Source organism: Anguilla anguilla, chromosome 17 (assembly GCF_013347855.1).
Source record: "Anguilla anguilla isolate fAngAng1 chromosome 17, fAngAng1.pri, whole genome shotgun sequence".
NCBI classification, from domain to species: Eukaryota; Metazoa; Chordata; class Actinopteri; order Anguilliformes; family Anguillidae; genus Anguilla; species Anguilla anguilla.
In genome coordinates this window covers 30,116,789-30,144,353 of record NC_049217.1, presented here as the reverse complement: position 1 = coordinate 30,144,353, position 27,565 = coordinate 30,116,789, and the positions used below count along the sequence as shown (strand labels likewise).

Here is a 27,565-nt window from a genome sequence, read left to right as displayed (position 1 = left end):
TCACTAATAGATTTCCTTGGCTTGCACCTTTTGCACCCATTTACATGACAACATTTTCAAAGCTTTTTGAAAAGATTAGTCTTGAATTTTATTAGTAAAAGAGTTGTCAGTTAAAGAGTTTTTTTTTACACTGACATAGTCAAATGTAATGATATTGAGCAACAGTGGTATAAAATATCGGCCGATTAAACCCAAACAATGTCAATATCAGCCAAAAAACCACAATGTAAGTCGCTTAGGCTACTAATGTAAAATATAATTTAAAACTCAAAAGAATATTCGAAAGGTAAAATAAATAAAATGCCAAAACTAAATATTTCAGTCTGCTGTCTACAAATTATTTGTGGCATATATTTGTAAAACCATCGACATGTAACGCACAATTCCACTTTTTTATACGAAAGCGTATAAAAAAAGTGGAATTGGAAAACATGCTTCCTTCTGATAAAAAAAAAAACGCACTGTCTGGACTGCGCCTGCGTCAAACCAAAATAAACACAGCCGTCAAGAATAACGGTCCAGCACGAGCCGGCTAATCACCACAGAACCCGCGCAGTCATTCGCTCCTGCTCTCACAAATATGCTAAATTACCAACTCCTCTTCACCACAGTCCGCCTAAGAACGAAACCGTGCAAATAAAAACGAACCTAATCACGGAGGAAGAAACCCCAAGGAGGGAGAATCGAACAGTATGACCTATTCATAGATGCTTATTCCAGGACAACCAAGACCATCGTGGTAAATTAAGATAATCAGAGTCATTAGCGCGGAACGCTAGGAGGTAATCATAATCCCTACTCCCTTTCTCCGACAATTCAACTTCGACTATTGCCGTTTCGCGGAGAGAACTCCCTTGAGCCTCTACGCCCTTTCCTCTGTTCTGTTAAATTCCAAACAAAGGAGACATCTGGCCTCCCTCTTCTTTTCGCTCTTTCTGGCTTTCCGTTTCTGTCTGTTTGACAGAATCCGCGCATCCGCTACCGCCGTCTTCCCTTCTCCTTTCCGTCGAACCCCATGTTTCCCGAGACGTGTGGCTACAGACGACTAAAAGACCATTTGGAAAAATACACTGGGCTGATGTCCAGGTTAATTAATGAACCGCACCATCTGTAGACTTACATGAAATTATTATTTTTTTTGTCAAACATAAAACGTTATAAACAAATAACATCACAATTCACCAAATCAAAGCTTTGAGTGGTAGCCTACACTGCACATCTAAGGCAAACCAAACAATCACAACATGCATCTCCTGAACACAATCACAACTAAAAAAATACACCAAGTTGTGAATAGAGGCTTAAATTATTGGCCAGTTAGTTGTGCTATTATAACCTAGATATGTCATGTACACTAAGGACCACTTTCCATTTGCTTTGAAAGTTTGCTTTCCATTGTTAGTGAAACTGTTCTGAGGAGCATTGAACTGCACTTATCTACAGTAGCACCAACTGAAATCACATTTAAATATTTTTTAAAAACCAACCGAAACGGTGAGCTACTTCCCCAGATAAAGACAAGTAGACTTCGAAGGGAAGGAGGTCTGACTAAACAGACTTCAACATTCACGGCATCAGGGGCTTTCTCCATCTGAAAGTGTGCGTGAGGTGTGTTTGTTGCATTGTGTAGTCTGTGCGTGAGGATATTTTGTGGTCCGGTGAGACCAAAGTCGAAGTCTTCGCTGAACACAGCTATCACATACGGGGTTGCTTTTCGACAAGAGGGACCAGGAAGGCTAGTTCCCATTGAGGGGCGAGATGGATGGAACCAGATACAGGCGAAACCTTGGAGAACATGTCTCCCCCTTCTTAAAAACAAGAAAGTCAGTGTTTTGGAATGCGCTGGTCTTGAATTCTATTGAAAATCTGTGGTACAAGCTGAAAAATGCTGTCCAGCAGCACACTCTGTTTAACTTGGCAGGGCTGGACCACATTTGCATGGATGAATGGGATAAACCGGTGGATTGAGGAATTCCCAAGTCCACATGTGCAAAGCTCATACAAACATACCTGAGCAGACTCTGTAATTTTAGCCAAAGGCTCGACTAACAAGGTACTGACTAACTTTGTAAATGAACTTAGGTAAATTAGAAGGGTGAGTCTTTTAAAAAAAAAAAAAAATGCTTAATGAAAAATTTAATGTAGGTTTATATTTCAACCCTAGTTTGGCACACCTGACTCAGCTACTAATTTGCAGCTCAACAAGATCTGTAGCTGTTGAATGAGGTGTGCTTCATTAGAGCCAGAGTGAAAACCTATGGGACGATAGATGGGACAGGGTTGGTTACCACTGGCTGATACCATGGCACATACAATAAATGAACATGAAATTACATATGTGACAAAAATAATGTGCTTTTTTTGGCTAGACCGCAACAGCCCTACAAACGCGAATGTCTGTGAATGAGTGACTGAGTGATGAAGTTACACCATTGGTCGGCCGAGTTATGAAGTGACACCATTGGTCGGTCGGTCCAGCCATATACTAGGTTTTGACCTGGTCTTGTTGGGATGAGTCATCATTAGTAATGCATTAGTTTTCGATTTGTTATAATGGCAAAAAAACTCAACTGCAATTCCTCAGACTGAGGAAAATATTGTTACCAAATATACATCATTGTTACTAACGTTGCATGCATTTTCGCATTGGTTTTGTCCTTTTGTTTACTGCCATCTAAATAAGCAAGGAAGAATTGTATCACAGCTTAAAACTAAATCTAAAATCTCTGATATCACGTAAACCTCCGACTGTCAAACTAATTAATTTAGCTAACTTGGTGGCTGAATATCCTACACTATAATCACAATTTCATGGTGCCAAGTTGGCACGCAACCACACCCAAAGCCAGTGGGAATAGCTACGGGACATATTGCTGATATATTTTTGGACAGGACTAGAAGCCAGTTGCACTCTCGCAAACATTTAATGTAATCTGAGAAATGAGTCCTGCTGCTTTCGCAAACTCCTGCACAGCTCTCCGATCACCGGTCTCTAAATGTACGACACACACGAGCTCCAAACACGCTTAAAAACAGCAGGAGGTTTCAGAATCGTAATTTCCCGGAAAATAAATAAATAAATAAAAATTAATTCATTTTAATCAAACCTCCCGAAAAAGGGCCTCGTTGAGCCAAAAATGTCTTCCCAGCTCCTTTTGCGAAATCCCACTCGTTCCCTGGAAGCTGGCCAGAAGCTGGCTCTTCCTCCCCCCATCTCTCTCTCTCTCCCTCTCTCTCCCTCTCTCTCTCTCCCCCCATCTCTCTCTCTCTCTCTCTCCCCCCCTCTATCTGGCTCTCACCTGTTTTTGGGCGAAGAGCATTCCTCATCTTCGCCACCTGTCCAAAAACCTGCAGTTTCGCTGCTTATTTTCAGGATCCTAAATTGACAGCGAATGTGTGGATGTGATTTTATTTTCCCCCCTCCACCACGACATCATGGATTCATGCACCATTTTCCATGTATATATACGACATGGCCAAAAGTATCCGGACACCTGACATCCAACATCTCATCAAAAATCATGGGCATTATTATGGAGTTGGTCCACCCTTTGCTTCTGTAACAACCCCCACTCTTCTGGGAAGGCTTTATACTAGATGTTGGAGCATTGTTGGAGGGATTTGCTTCCATTGAGCCAGAAGAGCATTAGTGAGGCCAGGCACTGATTGGATAATTAAGACTGGCTTGCAGTTGGCTTTCCAATTGATCCCAAAGGTGTGGGATAGGGTTGAGGACAGGGCTCTGCACAAGTTCTCAAATTCTTCCACACCGATCTCGACAAAACCACTTCTATATGGACCTCACTGTGTGCCCAGGGGCATTGTCATGCTGAAACAGGAAAGGGTCTTCCCCAAATTCTTACCACAATGTTGGTAGCGCAGAATAGTCTAGAATGTCATTGCATTAAAATTTGCCTTCACTGGAACTAAGGGGCCTAGCCCAAACCATAAAAAACAGCCCCAGACCAAGTCCAAATACTTTTGGTTGTATAAATATACGCATATATAAGTGTGGTACAGAAACAAATGCAAACACAGGCACTGCACACATTTTGTTTTGTTTGGTTCGGGACCTCAGTCCTCTGCCACTGAAAGCCCAGCGACATGTGGTGACGTCTTCAGGGTGGCTGGTGCTCAAACCTCAGACGAATTCCCCGTGCAGCAGGGATGGGGGGGGTGGGTATTGATTTCCCCCCTAATGACACTTGCTGTGCTGTGATCCTACGTATAACTCTCTCTGCTTTCCCTATGCATCTATAAACAGTGAAACAACGTTCCACTCCCCTCTTTAAAAAACAAAAAAACTGTGGCATTAAAATACCCAGGAAATAAATACCCAGGAGATAAATACCCAGGAAATAAATACCCAGGAGATAAATACCAATGAAATAAATACCCAGGAAATAAATACCCAGGAGATAAATACCAATGAAATAAATACTCAGGAAATAAATACCCAGGAGATTAATACCCAGGAAATAAATACCCAGGAGATTAATACCCTGGAGATAAATACCCATGAAATGAATAGCAGGTTAAGATAGCCCTGTTGGTGAGGATTACGCACCTCCTATGTGGAGCAGGTTAAACTAATCTGCTGGTGAGGAGGATTATGCACCTCCTATGTGGAGCAGGTTAAGCTAACCCTGCTGGTGAGGATTATGCACCTCCTATGTGGAGCAGGTTAAGCTAACCACCACGCCGCCCCATTTCAGAATATACACATTCGAAATACGGATGTGTGTGCATGTGTTTCACATAACACATGCTGTGCTCGCCTCTTTTATCAGTAATGTTTATACTTCCGTGCCACCCACAGAGCAGCCTACGCATCCACGTTTCTGGACTGAAGCTGAAATATACGTACATGTATTAGGGAGGTGTTCTGCAGTGTGTAAATATACGTACATGTATTAGAGAGGTGTTCTGCAGTGTGTAAATATATATTAAATAGCGCTGGTGTGTAACGCAGTGTGTAGACTCTGGGGTGCGCAGTGCTGGTGTGTAACGCAGTGGGGTGTGCAGTGCTGGTGTGTAATGCAGTGTGTAGACTCTGGGGTGCGCAGTGCTGGTGTGTAACGCAGTGTGTAGACTCTAGGCTGCGCAGTGCTGGTGTGTAATGCAGTGCGCAGACTCTGGGGTGCGCAGTGCTGGTGTGTAACGCAGTGTGTAGACTCTGGGGTGCGCAGTGCTGGTGTGTAACGCAGTGGGGTGCGCAGTGCTGGTGTGTAACGCAGTGCGCAGACTCTAGGCTGTGCAGCGCTCAGGCCTGTTTGTGTTGGCGGGGATCAGCATTCCACACATCTGTGCCGTATTCAGTGCTCTGACCTCAGGAAACGTCTGCTGCTGAGGAACCTGGGCTGTCCTCGCTGTTCTCCCTCTCCTCCCCCCTCCTCTCCCCTCCTCTCCTCTCGTCTCCTTTCCTCTCCTCTCCTCTCCCCTCCTCTCCCCTCCTCTCCTCTCCCCACCTCTCCCCTCCTCTCCTCTCCTCTTCTCTCCTCTCTCCTCTCCTCCCCCTCTTCTCCTCTCCTCTCCCCTCCTCTCCTCTCTCCTCTCCTCCCCCTCTTCTCCTCTCCTCTCCCCTCCTCTCCTCTCTCTTTTCCTCTCCTCTCTTTTCTCCTCTCCTTCTCTCTCCTCTTCTCTCCCCTCCTTTCATCTCCCCTTTTCCTCCCCTCCTCTTCTCTCCTTTCCTTTCTTCTCCTTTCTTCTCCTCTACTTTCAATATGGGGGGGGGGGGGGGGCAAATTGGCTAGGAGAATTTCCATTGAAACTCTGGGTAAAAAAAAAAAACACTGATTGGGTTTTTCATTTTGGCCAGACACGGAGTCCTCATCTGGCCTGGTGGGAGATTTGGTGGGGGGGTCACAGACGCTGGGGGTGGGCAAGGGGCGTCCCATGTGGGCTCTGCATCAGCAGCACCGGTCATGAGTTCCCACCCAAATTAAATTCAGGGCTAACAAAGTTAACTGCAGCCTCACGCCAAGGAGAGGAGAAAGCAAAGACGTAGGCCATGAGGGGAAGACGAAGGGAAGAGGCCGGAAACGCCATAGAGAAGCACCCCTGTGTGACCGTGACTACGGCAGAAGAGCAAAGCTCAGTGAAGCTCCGGACCAGCGCTGCCCAGCCCTGCTCCTGGAGATCTACCGTCCTGCAGGTTAACATTTCAACCCAAATTCAGCACACCTGATTCTACTGCTCAGCAGCTCGACTAGATCTCTAGCTGTTGAATGAGGTGTGCTTTGTTAGGGTTGGAGTGAAAACCTACAGGACGGTACATCTCTAGCTGTTGAATGAGGTGTGCTTTGGTAGGGTTGGAGTGAAAACCTACAGGACGGTAGATCTCTAGCTGTTGAATGAGGTGTGCTTTGTTAGGGTTGGAGTGAAAACCCACAAGATGGTAGATCTCTAGCTGTTGAATGAGGTGTGCTTTGTTAGGGCTGGAGTGAAAACCTACAGGACGGTAGATATCCAGGAATAGGGTTGGGCAGCCATGCTCTGGGCCCATAGTCATGAAGAGTCTCAGAGTAGAAGGGCTGATTTAGGATCAGTTCCCTCCTGTCCATATCTAAGCCTTATCCTTTAAGGGCTAAAAAGCAATGCTGATCCTAGACCAGGTCTCCTAGCCTGAGCTGCTGTATGAACACTGGACCTGCAGAAGTTACTGTGCAACGGAACAGCGCTGTGCTTCTGGGAGCGATATATAAAAAGAGAGAGAGAGAGAGAGATGGAGAGAACGAACGAAAGAATGAGGACAGAGAAGGGGATACACGAAGACAGAAGAAAGAAAAAAAAGGAGGCTGAGAAAAAATGGGAAAGAAATGAGAAAGAATGATCTGAAGAAATGAATGGCTATCATCCAAAATCTTCTCAAAATGACAATAAAAAATATGAAAAAATGCTAATATCGTTGTGAGGAGGAGAAAAAACAGCCCCTCCAGCAGTCAGAAATGCCACAGTCAGCCAGACTCTAACCTTGTGCCTTTCACATACTTTAAACAAATTAACTGCACATAAACTTAATCTTTACTGCAGATCCTATCAATTTGCGGGGGGGGGGGGGGGGTGTTTACACAGGGCTGAGCTCTCATTCGCATCACGTGTTGTGTTAAAAAATGCCATGGCAACGCAATGCTGAAGACATGTCATTCGAACTGAAGTAAACTGAACCTGAAAGATGTCAGAGAAAAAAAGAGGCAAAGAAAGACAGAGAGAGAGGGATGGACAGAGTTGGACACAGAAAGAAAGAATGAACGATAGAGGGAAGAGAAAGCGGAATGAAGGGAGAGAGACAGAGACTGTATTTTTTCTTTTTTTGTTCCATTCAAGTGTTCTCAGTGTTCTTTTTCAAATGCTCTGGCAACACAAGCGTATACTTTTCATGCCAGTGAAGACTGAATGAGGGAAAAAGAGAAAAGGAGGGAGGAGGGAGAGAGAAAGACAGAAGGGATGAGAGAGAGAGAAAGAGAGAGGTGGAATGGTAGAGGGAGTGATACAGACGTTCCTCCACACGCGGGCAGGCAGTGATTCTGGCATCACGCGATCACAAAGCTTCCTGCCACTCAAGCCCCAGGCCACTCCCCCTTCCCCTCGGCTCCACCCATCGCTCACCTGAAATGACCCCGTCTACCTCCCTGCCCCTGTGCCCCCCCCCCCCTGCCCCCCCCCGTCGTAAAACTGCGCACATCAAACCCGCTGCCGTCACCGGTGCCAGAAAGCCCCGCCCACGCGTCCAGGCTCCTCCGAAGCCACAGCCTGAGGGCCCCGACAGAAACCTGATTTACCTGCAGCCACACCTCACACCACACCTGAGCCAAACAGCACTGCCAGGGCCACACCTCACACCACACCTGAGCCAAACAGCACTGCCAGGCAGAGCCCGAGGCCACTTCCTCCTCCTGCAGCCTCCTGGGCAATGAGGGCATGCCTCGCCTCACCCCCCCCCCCACCCCCCCCCCACCCCCACCCCACCCCGACACTCCCATTCCAAGAGACCCTGCGTGAAATATTTACACAGGGTGGCCAAGCGGGGAGAGAAAGTAAAAGAGAGAAAGAAGGAAAAAGACCACCACAAAGAGGGAGAGAAAGTAAGCAGATGGGAAAGAGAGGGAGAGAGAGAGAGAGGAATGACAGACCTCAGCGCTACCCACTGACCACATGAAGAAGGCAGTAATGACGGGGTCAGGAGCACATATGCCTGCACTGTGTGTGTGCATGCATGCGCGTGTGTGTGTGCGTGCGAGCATGTGTGCATGCGTGCGCACGTGTGTGTGTGCGTGCGTGTGTGTGTTGTGTGTGTGTGCGCATGAGTGTGTGCGTGTTTGTGTGTGTGTGTGTGTGTGTGTGCATGAGTGTGTGCGTATTTGTGTGTGTGCATGAGTGTGTGCGTGTTTGTGTGTGTGTGTGTGTGTGCATGGAAGAGTTGTCGAAAGCACATGGCAACTAAGCGAATCGGTTGCACCGTAACAAACCTGCTTCGGTTGGGCAGTTTGACAAAGTGCTTGGTACCACAAGGCCGGCCCACCAACATTCGGGCGGCTCACTTCAAGACAACTTCCGGTTCCCGAGATTATCAGGATTGTGGAAGATTACCGCGTTCGAACGACGAAGATCCACTGTGAGCCCAGAGGCCTTCTCAAAGACAGCAAAAGCGAGAGCAGGGGAGGAACAGACGGCCCACGTGACGAGCCCACGGCCGGCACCCAGGATTCCAGGAAAACCTTTGTCAGCCGCAGCGCTCGCCATACTGGCTGCACTGGCTGCAGACGCTCGCGGTGCCAACGTAAACATGAGCGCTGCCAGGAAAAAGGTTGCTTTGAAACACCGACTGCAAAAAAAAAAAAAAAAAAGTCCCAACAACTGTGTCTCTGTACAAGAGGTAATTTCAGCTACTTCAGCGAGAGAGAGAGGGAGAGAGAGAGGGGGAGAGAGAGAGAGAGAGAGAGAGAGAGAGAGAGAGAGCGAGAGAGAGAGACAGAGAGAGAGAGAGAGAGGGAGAGAGAGAACTCTCAAATAAAACATGTCACCGTGCCAGCCAAAAAAGCAAATATTCCCTCAAAGGTTTGAAACTAATCTCTTGGCTCAGCCAAATTACAGAATAGACAACGGTAGGAGAATGATGAACTGTACGGACACAATGATACAGATTTATTCTCCAGATGCATCAAACCCAAGTGCTGGAGCATTGGTACAGAATGCTTACCCCTCAGTCGCAATCCAAAATGGCTGACTGGAAATTCAAAGCCAATGTTTTTAGCACTCTTACAAAGCACAAAATGATTTGTGTGATTTTTAACGGTTGACTCTGCCAACCAAGGACCTACCTGGCTGTAAGGCCACCTGCCCAAACAGTAAGCATTATGACAAAAAACAACAACTAAAAAAAGTGGAATACAAAGGGGAGGGAAAGAGGAGCAGGGAGGCAAGCGTTTTTCTTTTTGCCTGTCTTAATTTTTTTCATTTATTGTTAAGCAACCTGAGAAGTCTCCGTCCAAAAACACAGATACCGATCTACCATGGATCAGGCCTCGTCAAGCTGGAGCACCGTTCAAACCAGTGATGGGAAAAAAGAAAAGAAAAGAAAAAAGAAAAACAGAAGAAAGAAACGGTCCAGTTCCCTGATTCTCCTTATCTCCTGCCTGTTCATGCAGTCCTTGTGACTGTTGCCATCTTCTCCCCATACTGGTCTCCAGCACATTAGCACTTTAAGCCCTTTATATAAACACCAATTATCTGGCTCGAAACAAAGCCCTTACACCGCTATGCCAGGAGGTGACCCCCCTACGACTCTTCCTCACTCATCTCTCACATGTCCTTCTGCAGCCGATCTCTCATTCTCACTCTATCTCTCTTATTCCCGATCTCTCACTCACTCCCTCTTATTCCCGATCTCTCACTCTATCTCTCTTATTCCCAATCTCTCACTCTATCTCTTATTCCCAATCTCTCATTCTCACTTCATCACTATCTCTTTCTCACATTCTTGCTTATTATCACTGTAAGGGTTAAATCAATGGGTTATTTATGGCGCATGACAAGTTCTCACTATAGGACCTGACATGGCAGCAAACAGAGGAAGTGACATCACACAACATAAAGGACCTCAAAGGATGCTATGGCACAAGCCCCACCCCATCCTTGTCCGTTTGGTCAACCTGTAGCCCAGTCTCTCCTAGCATGCCTCACCTGAAGCTTATCCAGCATGGCGCTACTTCAGCTAGAAAAACAGCAGCTTCACAAGTAGAACACGTGGAGCACCGACAAAGGTAACTGAGTTCAAAAATGTAATATGGAAATCGATCGTTTCATTTAATGAAACATGCATAACTCATTAATTTACATAACTGTATGCTGCCCAACTTAGATATGTTTAACCAAAAAGGAAAAAAGATGAAAGTCTGTACGCCACACAGACACTGTTCCTATGAAAAGGCCAACTGCTCTGGGAAGAGAGCCAGGACACATACAACTCTGCCGAACAAGGACATTCCGCTCTGAGATATGGCGAAACATAATGGTGGATAGTAATGGTGGATAGTAATGGTGGATCGTAATGGTGGATCGTAATGGTGGATAGTAATGGTGGATAGTAATGGTGGATCGTAATGGCGGATCGTAATGGTGGATAGTAACGGTGGATCATAATGGTGGATCATAATGGTGGATAGTAATGGTGGATCATAATGGTGGATCGTAATGGTGGATCTCAGTGCCGGTGAGAGCGGAGGAGCGCGGCACCCGGAGGTAGTAGTACCGAACCCATCCTCTACAGCACCAAACCCATCCACTGCAGCACCAAACCCATCCTCTACAGCACCGAACCCATCCACTGCAGCACCAAACCCATCCACTGCAGCACCAAACCCATCCTCTACAGCACCAAACCCATCCACTGCAGCACCGAACCCATCCACTGCAGCACAAAACCCATCCTCTACAGCACCAAACCCATCCACTGCAGCACCAAACCCATCCCCTACAGCACCAAACCCATCCCCTACAGCACCAAACCCATCCACTGCAGCACCAAACTCATCCACTGCAGCACCAAACCCATCCACTGCAGCACCAAACCCATCCACTGCAGCACCAAACCCATCCACTGCAGCACAAAACCCATCCTCTACAGCACCAAACCCATCCACTGCAGCACCAAACCCATCAACTGCAGCACCAAACCCATCCCCTACAGCACAAAACCCATCCACTGCAGCACAAAACCCATCCTCTACAGCACCAAACCCATCCTCTACAGCACCAAACCCATCCCCTACAGCACCAAACCCATCCACTGCAGCACCAAACCCATCCCATTCAGAACCAAACCCATCCCCTTTACATTACATTACATTACAGGCATTTAGCAGACGCTCTTATACAGAGCGACTTACACAACTTTCACACAGGATTTAAATCGCATCCATTTATACAGCTGGATATATACTGAAGCAATGCAGGTTAAGCACCTTGCTCAAGGGTACAAAGGCAGTGTACTAGCGGGGAATCGAACCTGCAACTTTTAGTTTACAATACCAACTCTGTACCCATCATACATTGCAGCGTTTGCGTCTTGGCGCAGTGCTTACACAAGATGGCAGGAGGCAACATTCCTTTAAAAACTAGTTTAATGGCATGCCTGATGTCAGAAGCAGTTCTGTTATAGCCCACAAACACGTAACACATGCCCTGAGCACATGGTGATTAAGGGTGAAGACGCATATTTTGTGATGCCCTTTCTGCACGTAAAGTCGATTTTTTTAACAGCCTTGTAAAATATTACACATTTTTCCAGCTTAAATGGTACCCATCCCATCATAAAACCTTCTTCAGCTATAGGACTAGGTCTCATTACCCAGCGTACCCCATGGCTCTGACACACACACACACACACACGCACACGCACACGCACACGCACACGCACACGCACACGCACACGCACGCACACACATCAATGATCATACCAAGAAGGTTATTATCATAATCCTTCTGTGCTCTCTATTATGTGATGGTTGGGGGTCTCTGTATTTGATGAATGGAGTACCCCCCACCCCCAAGAGCCCCGCAGCCCCCTCAACAGCCCTACAGCACCCCCCCCCCCCCCCTCCTCCCCCCACCCCTTGAACTTCATGTCCCAGATGATTAAGGACTACCCTCGCTCAAACTGACGGCAGTTAAACTCCTGTCCAGATTACACAAGTAACACGCATACATAACACGTGTAAGTAAATACACACACTGTATATACGTATGTAATACACACGTGACAAAGGACATGAGCTATAAATCAAATGAATATTGACCATGGTACAAATCCAACTGATTTTGAAAGATTCTGGTTATTCGACATGAATCCTCTAAAAGAATTCTGTTGATTCAGAATGAATCCTCTAGAAAGATTCTGTTGCTTAGGCATGAATCCTCTAGAAAGATTCTGTTGCTTAGGCATGAATCCTCTAGAAAGATTCTGTTGCTTCGGAATGAATCCTCTAAAAGCAATCGGTTGCTTAGGCATGAATCCTCTAGAAAAGCGATCGGTTGCTTAGGCATGAATCCTCTAGAAAAGCCCCTCCATTGAAACGAGACTGAAAGTGCGCTTCACCGTCAGCGTTTAGCATACTAATGCACAAGCCCTTACTAATGCAGCATTCTGCATTAATTTCACCTACTAACTCAAAGATCTCGTGTTAAGCGAGAAAAAAACGAAAAAAAAAAACGAATAAAAAATTAATCTGTAATACTGGCTTAAATTCCGAGCCCAGAACAATAGTCAATCAGCAGCGGGTCTCTGTGGCTGCTTGGAGGACTTCGTCGAGGCCAGGGGCCTCTGGGTAAATGGAATCGTTCCCGCTGCTCTCCCCTCTCCCCCCGGACTGAGGGCCCGTGCGGTGAACACAGCCTGACGCGCTGACGGGCGTGTTTATTCACCCGTTAAATTCCCGCTAACGCGTGCGTTTGGCGAGGTGCGGAATGCGCCAACGGACACGTTACCGCCTGGTTTACACCTGGGCTCCCCCCCGGCTGCCGTCCCGCGCCGCGCGGCCGGGCCTGGCGTCAGCGGCAGCCGGAGCAACACGCCACAGCACGAGCACCGCACCTGCGGCACACCTGCGACAGTCAGCCGCGTGTGTGAGTGTGTGCGTGTGCGTGTGTGTGAGTGTGTGTGTGCGTGCGTCTGTGTGCGTGTGTGTGGGAGAGTGTGTGTATGTGTGTGAGAGAGAGTGTCTGCGTGCGTGTGTGTGTGTGTGTGTGTGAGTGAGTGTGTGTGCGCGTGCGTGTGTGTGCGTATGCGTGTGGGAGAGTGTGTGTGTGTGTGTGAGACAGAGAGTGTGTGTGTGTGTGTGTGTGTGTGTATGCGTGTGCGTGTGTGTGGGAGAGTGTGTGTGTGTGTGTGTGTGTGTGAGAGAGAGTGTCTGCGAGTGTGTGTGCACGTGTGTGCGCGCGTGTGTGTGTGTGCGTGTGCGTATGTGTGGGAGAGTGTGTGTGTGTGTGTGAGACAGAGAGTGTGAGTATGTGTGTGTGTGTGTGTGTGTGTGAGACAGAGAGTGTGTGTGTGTGTGTGTGTATGCGTGTGCGTGTGTGTGGGAGAGTGTGTGTGTGTGTGTGTGAGACAGAGAGTGTGAGTATGTGTGTGTGTGTGTGTGAGAGAGTGTCTGCGAGTGTGTGTGCACGTGTGTGCGCGCGCGTGTGCGTGTGTGTGTGTGTATGTGTGGCTTAAAATGAAGGTCAGTGTTCTGGAAAGTCCCAGTAAAATGGGTTTAAAGGCCCTGCCTAGTAAGCTTTTAGACTTTAGACTTTATTGTCCACAGCAGGTGGAAATTAGCTTTTTGGCCTCACATTACAATATAAACACATCGAAAACATAAACCATCACCACTCAAATTTACATCTCATTCAACATTCAAACCTTAGGATAACAAGAAAAAATGACACAACACAGGCTCAATGTCCAGGATTCAGTACTATAAATAGTACAAGTCCTTATTGCACATCCCCCCTATAATAAATATAAATATATTTTAATAAAGTGTTTGGTCACTTGTGTTGTCTAACGTGTCCCACTTAAGCTGGTAAAGTATGAAACCTGTGAAAAACACGCCATTTTGCCACACTTGCTCCCAGAATGTTTTTTTTTTTTTTAAATCACCAGACAAAACAAAGCAAATTAGCTTTGGCTTCAAATTTGACATAGTTCTGGATTTCAATCAAAGCAACCGAGCATCGTTCATGTTCCATTTGCGCAAGCCTTCCCCCTCACATCTTAACCTCGAGCAGCAGCACCACCGCGTTATGAGTGAGCTACCCACAAGCAGAGAGCGAGCGAAATGTCGAGTGTCTACGGCAGTCACGTTAGCTGTGCTATTACCGGAGGTTGGCCATCCATCCATTATCTGTACCTGCTTATCCTGGGCAGGGTCCATCCATTATCTATACCCGCCTATCCTGGTCAGGGTGCATCCATTATCTATACCTGCTTATCCTGGTCAGGGTGCATCCATTATCTATACCCGCTTATCCTGGGCAGGGTCCATCCATTATCTATACCCGCTTATCCTGGGCAGGGTCCATCCATTATCTATACCCGCTTATCCTGGTCAGGGTGCATCCATTATCTATACCCGCTTATCCTGGTCAGGGTGCATCCATTATCTATACCCGCTTATCCTGGTCAGGGTCCATCCATTATCTATACCCGCTTATCCTGGGCAGGGTCCATCCATTATCTATACCCGCTTATCCTGGGCAGGGTCCATCCATTATCTATACCCGCTTATCCTGGGCAGGGTCCATCCGTTATCTATACCCGCTTATCCTGGTCAGGGTGCATCCATTATCTATACCTGCTTATCCTAGTCAGGGTGCATCCATTATCTATACCCGCTTATCCTGGGCAGGGTCCATCCATTATCTATACCCGCTTATCCTGGGAAGGGTCCATCCATTATCTATACCCGCTTATCCTGAGCAGGGTCCATCCATTATCTATACCCGCTTATCCTGGGCAGGGTCCATCCATTATCTATACCCGCATATCCTGGGCAGGGTCCATCCATTATCTACACCCGCTTATCCTGGGCAGGGTCCATCCATTATCTATACCTGCTTATCCTGGTCAGGGTCACAGGGGGTGCTGGAGCCTATCCCAGCGTGCATGAGGCAAGAGGCAGGAATACACCCTGGGCAGGCCGCCAATCTATCGCAGGGCACACACACCATTCACTCACACACTCATACCTATGGCCAATTTGGAGCCTCCAGTTAGCCTAGCCTGCATGTCTTTGGACCGTGTCGGGGGGGGGGGGGGGGGGGGGGGGGCAAAAGAGTGTAAAAGCAAAGATACTCAAATCTGGTTTTTATTTTCTACCTGATAGTTAATCGATCAATTACTGCCACAGGTTAAGTCAGAGATTTAACTCACCTGGTGTCCCAGGTTTTTAATCAGTCCTGATTAGAGGGGGAGAATGAAAACTTCAGTTGCTTCAAGGGCCAGATCTGAGTATCCCTGGTGTAAGGAGTGGTCAGTTACAATTTATTTTTGAGGGTTTATTTCCCGGGAGGTTATGCCCCCACATGTTGGCGCATGAGTCCGTTTGCTTTGCCACCGACCGCTTCCTAAACCAGGCGCTGAACAGCCCTGGCTTTCCCAGCAAGGCTGGCGCTGGAGAGCGAAGATTCGACTCTGACTCAGACCCGGATGTTTTCATCCCAGCCGGATCATTTACAGATTTTTCTTTAACGACAGGACCTGTGTGGACCGGAGATGGGAGGGGCGGCTCCTGTCACTCCCGGTCAAATAACCAATGAAAGCGGAGCATGTGCACAAACGTGCACCGCCAACCCCAAAACATGTGTTCAGCTTGAAGAGAGAGGTTATGAGATATGATTTTTTAAAAAATGTTTTGTAATATTTTAAAAATGTTTCTTATCAACATCAACATATAAAAACATGGCTGGAATTAAATTGCCAAAAAATTGATTGGGGAAATTTAATGCCCAGCAGCACACACACACACACACACAGACACACACAAACACGCAAGCACACACACTCACAGATGCAGGCACACACACACACACACACACACACGCATACGCACACACACACACACACACACACACACACACACAGACTGCTCCAGCCATATTCTCAGTCCTATCATTCACACGGAGCATCGCGGCCCACAGTTGTGTCTAAACCGATTTGGGGCTTACCCGTTGACGCGAGCGCACGCCAGAATTGATTCCTTGCCTTTCGGACGCGGTTGTCAAACCGCTCTCCCCCGCACCCTACAGGCCCAACAGCAACCTTCCCTTTCATCCCACCTGCCCGGAGGTACGTGCCAAAAAGCCATCCTTACAGAATCCGTCCCCGCTCCTCCCAGGCTCACGCACACAATGGCTCAATTTCAGCCGTGCTACAGAAAAATCCATTCAGCCCCTCAGCCCCCCGTTCACAGGAACACACACACGCACAAGCACACACACACGCACACACACGCACAAGCACACACACACACACACGCACACACACACGCACACACACGCGCACACACACACATGCACACACACGCACACACACACGCACACACACACACACGCACACGCACAAGCACACACACACACACACGCACGCACAAGCACACACGCATGCACACACACACACACGCACACACGCACACACACACACACACACAAGCACTAGCACAGTTACAGTTCAGACAACGCTAACTATTAAAAGAAAAACAATGAAGGAAAAAAAGGCTTTGCTTCGTTTATATTTTTTGAGATTTGTCTAACTAAAAAATACTAATGAAGATAACATGCACATACTGAGAACAAATCAGCTGATTATACACACCATTCTGTGCTTGACAGGGTAATTGGTTCAACTGGTGAAAACAAATATCCGGGTTAAAGTGAAAAACCTTATATATATATATATATTAAAAATTGAGGACAATTATTATAAACATAACGGTATAATGTTGCAAAATGCTATACCTGACTGACGGTTTAACATTAAAAAAAACTGTCGGTCCTCTAAATGAAAATGTGTTTATGTCTCAAAAAATACACACATCGCGCTGGCAAATACGTTTAAACGAAAGCAGGGATAATGAACCGATGGCGCGAAAAAAAAACGACAAAGAGAGAGAGACAGAGAGAGAGAGAGAGGAAGAAAGGAAAGATCAGAAGGGTGGCGGTTGGCACAGGCAGCGCGGCGGTTTGGAAAGCTGGCACCCGGCGAGCTGAGCCGTACCCGCGGGTGCCGAGAGCGGCGAACCTGACCGCGCCGCCCCGCCAACGTCCCTTTTGTTCCGACGCCGCTCGCTTCGAACGCTTTCCACGGGGGCCGTCTTCCACTACCTTTCACGTAATAGTTACTAAAAGAACCAAATAATATTTATACTAAAGCTACCATTGATGATAATAATAATAATAATAATAATAATAACATTTGTAGCAGTCGTGCAGCAATAAATAACGCTCAACATAGCTATTCAACACAACGTTTATACATTTCGCAAGGAGCGAAGAAAACGACAGTAGAAACGGAACTAGTGGCACATAGCGGAAATTGAGCAGTAATGTGGCACTGCGTCGTAACCACGGTTTCGCCGCTACGTTCCGCAACAGAACCCTCGCGGCCGCGCTCCCGAACACGGAACACTCGCGGCTACGCTTCGCACCCCGCCAGACGGACGTTCTGCGCGGTAAAAGGAACCCCCACCCCCCTAAATACGGAACGCTGTACGCTGGACCCGCTCCGCTGGACAGAAGTCCAGGACGACAGGGGGCTCCGGCAGGGACCCACACATCCCCGTGCCCCCCCCCCCCCCCCTTTATCTCCCCTGCCAGCACGCCCCTCCTGAGCGGGCACGCGGCTTTGGGGACGGGCGGATTTCACGCTCGATGCTCGGTGCCCGCGCCCGTGGCTTAAACGCACCGGTGAAAATCCCACATTAAACAGCCGACCGTGTTCCCCCTCTCCGTTCTGTCCTCTGCTTCCTGTTCCCAAAATCCCACATTAAATAGCCCACTGTGTTCCCCCTCTCCGCTCTGTCCTCTGCTTCCTGTTCCCTTCAAGACAGAACTGCAATTATTTCAGACATTTAATAAATATCTCAAATTATAATTTATTTCCAGTCTACACGCATAATAATTGAACAGATTGCTTTTAGTTTCCCAAAGCACAATTTGTTACTCATGATTAAATTGAAACAACACTTCAAATATTTGAACACCAATGCATGAATACACATACACAGATATAAAAATATATGTGTGTGTGTGCATGTGTGTGTGTATGTGTGTATACTGTATGTGCATGCGTGGCGACAGAACTTCAATATCTGAAATGAACGCTCAAACCAAAAATTGACCTTTTATGGTGTTAAATATAAATGATCAAGCATAATTCAGCTAACAGGAGTTAGCGTATACCATTACAAGAAACCTAATTGCGTGCAAAGGTGCACGCAATTAGGAATTAATAAAACACGCGTCCCTTCTCAATATTAACGCTCGTATGGCAGCCAGATCATTCACCATTCCTAATGAGAGGAACCAGGAGATCCTTTTCCACCAGTGTCCTGAGAACAGGGTTATATCAAATAAAATAAAACCTGATGGAACAAAAGAGTGAGAGAAGGAGGGAGGGAGGAAGAGTGAGTGAGAGAGAAAAAAAGAGAAAGAATGAGAGGGAGAGAGAAAGAGAGAGAGGGAGAATGAGAGAGAGAAAGAGTATGAGAGAGAGAGAGAGAGAGAAAGAATGCGAGGAAGAGAGAAAGAGAGAGAGGGAGAATGAGAGAGAGAAAGAGAATGAGAGAGAGAGAGAAAATACACGAGGGAACACGAAAAACCACAAAACTGCGCCTGCGGTCGAGCCCCAGCGCCCCCCCCCCCCCCCCCCCGACTCGAGCGGAATGATCTGTCTGCCAGAAGTGAGAGAGCAGGGGAAAGCGTTATTCCCGAAACGACAAAGAAGGACCTTCTGGTTCCGCGCTGCCGATGAACAGCGTCCCTCAGTGACACAAACAACCCACAGACCCCAGCCATCTTTACTCAACTCCTTTATCTAAAAGTGAATTTCTCTCTCTCTCGATAATAGAACTGATATTTATTTTATTTTTTGACTCTAATTAAATCTGGTTTGAGGTGCACTGTTCTTAAGCTGTTTCTCCGAGCAGCCCAGGTTCCAGGCTGGCTCCTGGGCCTTTGTTCGAGCTCCGGAATGAGGCCGTAGAGTTGGGTTAGGGTCCTTTTCCCTGTGTGTACTACTGCAATGGATTTTTTTTTTTCCTTCTTTTTTTTCTTATCCAAATCCTCCTGTCTCCTCACCGTGAAAACTGCAGATCCTGGCGGTACAGTCTTATCGCCTCCTGTGCCATCGCCCCCTTGTCCGCGACTTTGACACACACGGGACCCGGGGCCGTAGTGGTCGGGGGTGAGGGGGGGGGGGTGGTCTTGGACCCGGGACCGGGGTTCCCCTGGGCAAGTCCACGAGGCAATGTGTCAAGACTGCCGCCAAGACCAGGAAGTCCAAACAGCCACGTACGCTAGCTCCCTTTCTCTCCCCCCCCCCCCCCCCCCCCCCCCCCCCCCCCCCCCCTCCTCTAGGCCTGACACACTGATCTCAGACACTACCGCCATTTTTTTCGCCGCGTGCACGCAACCATGCGCATGTCTGCGGGTGCGTGTGTCCCCCCTGCGGGTGTGTGTGTCCCCCCTGCGGGTGTGTGTGTGTGTGTCCCCTGCGGGTGTGTGTGTCCGCCCTCTCTGTGCCAGTCGTTCTTTTTTATTTTTAGGTAATCAAAACCAAATAAAAGCGCCCTCACGTCATTGACCCTGCCATATCATTACACACCGTAAAAAGCTCAGGAAATTATTAATTACAGATTATCTCCACCAGGAAGATGACAATGAGGGCAGCGGAGTCTTGAGTGCAGAACAGCAGCTGCTGCCTCCTCCCCCCCCTCAAAAATTAAACCGCAACCTCACTCTTGCAAAAACAAGGCCACCGTCCGTCCCCACTCTCATAAACACTCCGGGGGAGGGGATGTTCCTGCTCTCTTTCTGGACAGGTGTCTCTTTCTTCATTCCCTCCTTTTTTTTTCGCTCTCCTCACCTACGTCTTGCCATTCACCATTTTCAGAGAAAGTTTTTCTTATCTGTTGCACTAGCGGCGGTTTTCTAGCAACCTTAAAAGTGTGCAGCTTTGGCTGAAAGCTTGTGCTGAATGCCTGAACTGTAAGTACAGTAGCAGCTGGAGAGTATGTAAACAGCAGTGGGCCGGGGGGGGGGGGGGGGAGGGGCACCGTGGCACCTCCAGTTCTGAGGGGCAGCAGCAGGGGCAGCAGGCGCTGATGGGCACCGGGGTGGGTAAGGCCAGATAAAGGCATTGGGACACGGTGGATATGGGCAGCGCCAGGGGCAGCAGAGGCTGATGGGCACCGGGGTGGGTAAGGCCAGATAAAGGCATTGGGACACGGTGGATATGGGCAGTGCCAGGGGCAGCAGAGGCTGATGGGCACCGGGGTGGGTAAGGCCAGATAAAGGCATTGGGACACGGTGGATATGGGCAGTGCCAGGGGCAGCAGGCGCTGATGGGCACCGGGGTGGGTAAGGCCAGATAAAGGCGCTGGCACACGGCAGATTAGCCAACCCTGATAAAGAGCACTGCGCTCCACCCACAGGGGGCGGGCACTGCGCTGCCCAAATAATGCACCACACTACACACTGGCACTAACCACACTGGGCAAAACTGTGCCCTGAACCACAGCACACTGGCACTAACCACACTGGGCAAAACTGTGCCCTGAACCACAGCACACTGGCACTACCCACGCTGGGCAAAACTGTGCCCTGAACCACAGCACACTGGTGCTACCCACGCTGAGCAAAACTTTGCCCTGAACACTGGGCAAAACTGTGCCCTAAACCACAGCACACTGGGCCAGCCAAACTGTGCTAAAAGTGCCTTGAGCTGTGCTAAAAGTTCACTGAGCTGCGCTACAGTATGCTGTGCTAAAGGAGCACTGAGCTGTGCTATGCTGTGCTAAAGGAGCACTGAGCTGTGCTATGCTGTGCTAAAGGAGCACTGAGCTGTGCTATGCTGTGCTCAAGGTGCACTGAGCTGTGCTATGCTGTGCTAAAGGTGCACTGAGCTGTGCTATGCTGTGCTAAAGGTGCACTGAGCTGTGCTATGCTGTGCTAAAGGAGCACTGAGCTGCGCTACAGTATGCTGTGCTAAAGGAGCACTGAGCTGTGCTACAGTATGCTGTGCTAAAGGTGCACTGAGCTGTGCTATGCTGTGCTAAAGGTGCACTGAGCTGTGCTATGCTGTGCTAAAGGTGCACTGAGCTGTGCTACAGTATGCTGTGCTAAAGGTGCACTGAGCTGTGCTACAGTATGCTGTGCTAAAGGAGCACTGAGCTGTGCTACAGTATGCTGTGCTAAAGGTGCCCTGAGCTGTGCTATGCTGTGCTAAAGGTGCACTGAGCTGTGCTATGCTGTGCTAAAGGAGCACTGAGCTGTGCTATGCTGTGCTAAAGGTGCACTGAGCTGTGCTATGCTGTGCTAAAGGTGCACTGAGCTGTGCTATGCTGTGCTAAAGGAGCACTGAGCTGTGCTATGCTGTGCTAAAGGTGCACTGAGCTGTGCTATGCTGTGCTAAAGGTGCACTGAGCTGTGCTATGCTGTGCTAAAGGAGCACTGAGCTGTGCTACAGTATGCTGTGCTAAAGGTGCACTGAGCTGTGCTATGCTGTGCTAAAGGAGCACTGAGCTGTGCTATGCTGTGCTAAAGGTGCACTGAGCTGTGCTATGCTGTGCTAAAGGTGCACTGAGCTGTGCTATGCTGTGCTAAAGGTGCACTGAGCTGTGCTACAGTATGCTGTGCTAAAGGTGCACTGAGCTGTGCTACAGTATGCTGTGCTAAAGGTGCCCTGAGCTGTGCTATGCTGTGCTAAAGGAGCACTGAGCTGTGCTATGCTGTGCTAAAGGAGCACTGAGCTGTGCTATGCTGTGCTAAAGGTGCCCTGAGCTGTGCTATGCTGTGCTAAAGGAGCACTGAGCTGTGCTACAGTATGCTGTGCTAAAGGTGCACTGAGCTGTGCTATGCTGTGCTAAAGGTGCCCTGAGCTGTGCTATGCTGTGCTAAAGGAGCACTGAGCTGTGCTATGCTGTGCTAAAAGTGCACTGAGCTGATATAATATAGGTTTAACTTGAAACTGCCAATGCATGCATATATATATATATATATACATGAATGCACTCAAATAAATACTGTTAAAAGCAAACACTTTTATGCCAAATGTTCAGGCACTTTCACCAAAGCTAATCGCTACCACCAACTGGCAACTAACCAGCACAACTGTATGAACATTCCATCAATAAAACCAAAAATTCAAATGTTCGGCAACATGAAACAAAATATTTTTAATCCACATTTATTCTCGACACAGTCCAGAACAGAACAGAACAGTTACGGCTTACCGCTGTCTCTTAGTGCAAACACAGGCTACCACACGTTCGTGCAACTGAATATTTAAATCTGCAGTTCAGAACTGTAACCAGGACACTGGTGAAAAATGAAAGAGCCAATTTGTGGATGCTGTGATATATTTTTAAAAATAAACGGCTTAAAAAGATAGGTGCCTAAGCAGAACATTGGCTAAAGGATCCGTCGTTATATTTTTTTCCTCTAGTAATAATTATTTTATAATTCTGGGAAAAAAAAAGTGAAGAACAGAAATATTATTGTATTTCCCTGAGTGAAGTACAAATGCTTAAAAAACGGAAATAAAAACGTGCATTAGTCCGGCGGTGGCGGGGACGAGGCCGAGGTGACTCATGTGTCTCGCAGCTCTGCGGGCGCGGGAACGCTTTTAAAAGTGCGCGCGGCGGCGGCGCCAGGCCACACGCGGGCAGAGACGGAGAAACCCGGAGAAACGCGCCGCTCGCCGTTCAGAGGACCTGGTCCCGGGCCAGCGACCCGTCCTGCTGTCCAGCACCGGGCGAGCCGCCGTCCTGGAGCACAGTGCGCACGCGTACGCGTACTCACACTCACACACGCGTACGCGTACACACACTCACACACGCGTACACACACACACTCACACACGCATACGCGTACACACACTCACACACGTACGCATACGCGTACACACACTCACACACGCATACGCGTACACACACTCACACACGCACGCTCACACGGACACACGCATACGCGTACACACACTCACACACACACACGCGTACACACACTCACACACGCACACGCGTACACACACTCACACACACACGCGTACACACACTCACACACGCGCGCATACGCGTACACACACTCACACACGCACACGCGTACACACACTCACACACGCATACGCGTACACACACTCACACACACACGCGTACACACACTCACACACGCGCGCATACGCGTACACACACTCACACACGCACGCATACGCGTACACACACTCACTCACACACGCATATGCGTACACACTCACACACGCATACGCGTACACACGCTCACACACGCACACTCACATACGCACGCTCACACATGCACGCTCACACACGCACGCTCACACACGCACGCTCACAAACATACTCACACAAGCATGTTCTCATACGTTCTCACACACGCATGCTCACAAACACACTCATGCACGCACGCTCACAGATGCGCTCACACACGCAGGCTCACACACGTGCACACAAACGTGCTCACACAAACACGTGCGCACACATGCACGCTCACAAGCAAGTGCACACAAACGTGTGCTCAGATATGTGTGCACAAACGCACTCACACACACACACAGCAAATTTTTCCCTTCATTTCAAAAAAAAAGTTTTTTGGGTAAAAATAAAAAGGAATTAAATGTAAAAAAACAAAACAAAACATAAAGACTTGAAAGCAAAATGCAAAAAGGTAAATCAGCCAGTACACCACAGACTGAAGCGCCCCCCCCCCTTCACGTTTAGCGGGCACTGACCTGGCGAGTGGATGAAGTAGGCCAGGTACAGGTCCAGCTCCTTGACGGAGACGCTGATGTGGTGGGGCTGGACGCACAGGCCGTGGTTGGAGCACTGCGGCGACTTGTACAGCCGCTCGCCGTCCGTGCTCTCCAGCGGACTGCCCTTGAACAGGATGACCATCACCAGGTCCAGCCGCCACACCTTGTCGGCCTGCCGCAGGCAGTCGATGCGGCGGATCTTGCCCTTCTGGTCGGGGTTGGAGAGCACGCAGCAGGGCGCCTTCTTGCCCGTGATGGTCAGCACGAAGTCCTCGCGGCACTCGGGCCGGATGTCCTTGCGCAGCTTGGCCAGCAGGCGGGACGCCCACTTCTGCTTGATCTCGGCCTTCTCGCCCAGCAGCTCGTCCTTCACCGCGCGCTCCTCGTCCTTCGTCATCCTCTTCTCGTGCTTCTTGAAGTACTTGCGCTTGCGCGCCTGCAGGTTGAACCAGGTGTAGGCGAAGGCGCGCACGTGCGGGAGGAGAGCCTCGATGAACGGATGGAACTCATCCTGCGGTGGGGGGGGGGGGCAGAGAGAAGAAGATCATCAGTAAAAAATAAAAATAAAAATGGGTGAATGGAGAAAATCTTCCTTCCTGTAACCAAAACAAAAAAAGCAGTCCAGGAAGACAATGGACTAGGTAATCGTTAAATGTAAATATTTACACACTTTGGCTGATTAATTTTTTTTAAGTTTTTCACAGCACACAATTCAGGATATAGAAATGGAGATATTTGCCGATTAATTGTAAAGACTTAATAAAAAGAAAATTCAGTTAAATGTTTGAAATACTGAAGCTGAAATGTGAGATGAAGCCGCTGCCTTTCCTTTCATAATAATTTGCATAAAATTTGTAAAAAAAATATTTGAGAAACAAAAAACGAGCACAAACTGATGATTCACATTTCCCAGGACAAGCAAACCAAGAAAAACGTTTGTTTTACGTTTGATGTTTTTTGAGTTTTTTTTTCTTTTAAACGCATCATCAGCCCCTGGTGCCACAAAGGTTTAGGACACCTCAAACCGCTGAATTTTTTTTTTTAAACACAAATTTAATTATGACAAAACTAATAAATGAATTCCGATCAGCTTCGGGCCAAGGGTGTCAAACACAGCAGTGAAGAGCCACTTCGCCGTCCCACGCTGGCTAAAACTACTCACGGCTCGGCACCGACGCCAAAACCCAAAATAACAAAGACGATCTGACAGGCGCACCACACACACTGCACCTTTCCTCACCAAATTTCCCACAACGCAAAAAAACAAAACAAAAACCCACACAGTTATCCAAATATACTCCTTTTCCCCCGGCCGTAGCTGGCTCACAATAAACGCAAACACCGCAAAAGACAACAACACACACCGTCAGAATCGAGAGATACAAACTGAGCCGGGTAGTTACCATTTCGCACTTTCATCATAAACTGAGCACGTCGATTGTAAAAATAAAATAAAAATAAAAATAAAAAATAGAAAATTGTATCCTGCACAAGTTTTTTTTGTGTCCCATAAAAAAGTGTTGTTAAAGCTGGATAGAAAATACAGAGGAAAACAACAAAAAAAAAGCGTTAAGAAAGAGGAGGAAAAAAAGGAAAAAGGTAAGTTAAAAAAAGATTGTCAAAGTGGGGGGGTGGTGGGGTGGGGGGGGGTTCTGCACTGGCACCAGCAATAAGATCGCTGGTGGTGCCAAAAACAGGAAGACAAAAATTAGAAAAAGAAAAAGCTGAAAGGACACACAGGGTGCCTGTTCAAAAAAAAAAAAAAAAAAAAACTTCGATTAAGAAAAAAAAGGAATCGAATTACTTAAAATAAACACGTTTTGTACGCGCTTTCCAAAACGAAAAAAAAAAACTCTAAATAAAGACAAAAAAAAAATCCTTGGCAAAGCAGGCAAATGGCACTGCTATTTGCTCAGATCTGGGGGCCCTGCACAAGACACAGGGAGGGTGAGAGAGAGAGAGAGAGAGAGAGAGAGAGAGAGAGAGAGAAATACGGACGGACGGATGGGGGGGGTGAGCCGCACGGCCCAAAAAACAGAAAAAAAAAAAGGAGAGAACTGAATCGACGTTGGAAGACCGCGTGCGACCGCTGGCAAGCCCGAGTGCGGCTTCTTTTTTTCCTCTCTTTCTCTCCGACTCGCTCTCGCTCTCGTCCGTCCTCCTCCGCTCCGCGCGCTCTCCCTAACCATCGCCTGAGTCCCTGCCAAGTGCGGCAGGGCCCACCTATTTGGCACCGAGGCGCCCGCAGCTCAGCCAATGCCTTCTCTGGGAGAGATAAAAGAGGAGGGAAATGAGAGGCGGGGGGGCGGGGGGGTGGGGGGGTGGGCGGGCGGTGGGGGGGGGGTGGCGAAGCGAGGGTGTGAGTATGAGAGAGAGAGAGAGAGAGAGAGAGAGAGACGGTGTGCAGTTGGTCTGACAGCACACAATCTGCCAAATCTACAAGTTCCTATCTCGCAAGCGGGCAAGGTCCAAAGGGTACTAATTTTTCACGTACGCCCATCGCCAAAACACCCCCCCCCCCCCCCCCCCGCAATCGTCCTCGTCCTGAGCGCAGCCGCCATCGCCTCCATCTAACCGCCACGCATTCCCAGTCCGCCCCCCCCCTCCCCCCGCTCGGGGGCTCCCGTTACACCCACTTGGCACTGCGTGGCATGAGAACACAGTCCCGAAATCCCACCAGACCCTCAAACCAGCTGCTGCTAGCACACTCAGCACACTGACAAAGAGGGTGGGGGGGGGGGCAGACCCCAAATACATCACTGTAGGACCAGCTATTCTACAACACACACACACACACACATATATACGCGTGCACGCGTGCACACACACACGCGCATATGCACGCGTGCACACACACACAAGTGCACACATACGCACATGCGCACGTGCACTCACATGCACGCACGCACACGCACACACGCAATAAACAGCTTTAAGACCTATAGTTCAAATGAAAGTGTCTCTCATTGGTACAACTGTTACAGCAATCAAAAGACAAGTCCCTCATTTTTAATGCACAAAGATTCACCTTGTTTGACTGGTACGGGAGTTTGGTTTTCTTCAATCTTACATTTTTGGAGTTGGCAAAAACAATGGCTGCTTTCTTTCTTCTGAATCTTTACACTGGCAGTTAAAAGGGCTCATAAAAGACCTGTCTTTATTTAGCACCTGCTACTCTTCCACTTCACTGGCCAAAGTTAGACTGCTTTGACTGAATCTACCAGACCTTACGAGAGGGGTACACTGCCGAAAGACGACAAAAAAACAAAGAATCATCCAGTTCACTCACATGCACACACGATCACACACACACACACACACACTCACTCACATGCACACACGATCACACACACACACACACACACTCACTCACATGCACACACGATCACACACACACACACACACTCACTCACATGCACACACGATCACACACACACACACACACTCACTCACATGCACACACGATCACACACACACACACACACTCACTCACATGCACACACGATCACACACACACACACACACACACTCACTCACATG

At 48.3% G+C, this 27,565-nt stretch overlaps 1 protein-coding gene across 6 annotated transcripts in view; it reads right to left on the bottom strand.

Annotated features, from left to right (window-relative positions):
- Window positions 1–27,565, bottom strand: part of LOC118216495 (nuclear factor 1 X-type-like) — a 114,391-nt gene that overhangs the window by 26,643 nt on the left and 60,183 nt on the right. For 5 of the 6 annotated variants that reach the window (XM_035397697.1, XM_035397696.1, XM_035397698.1 and 2 more), the window contains one exon: window positions 24,005–24,536. In XM_035397697.1, coding sequence (XP_035253588.1) covers window positions 24,005–24,536 — 532 coding nt within the window. Of the gene's footprint in view, window positions 1–24,004; window positions 24,537–25,428; window positions 25,626–27,565 lie in introns of those variants that run through there. The other variant, XM_035397701.1, reaches the window with a different exon arrangement.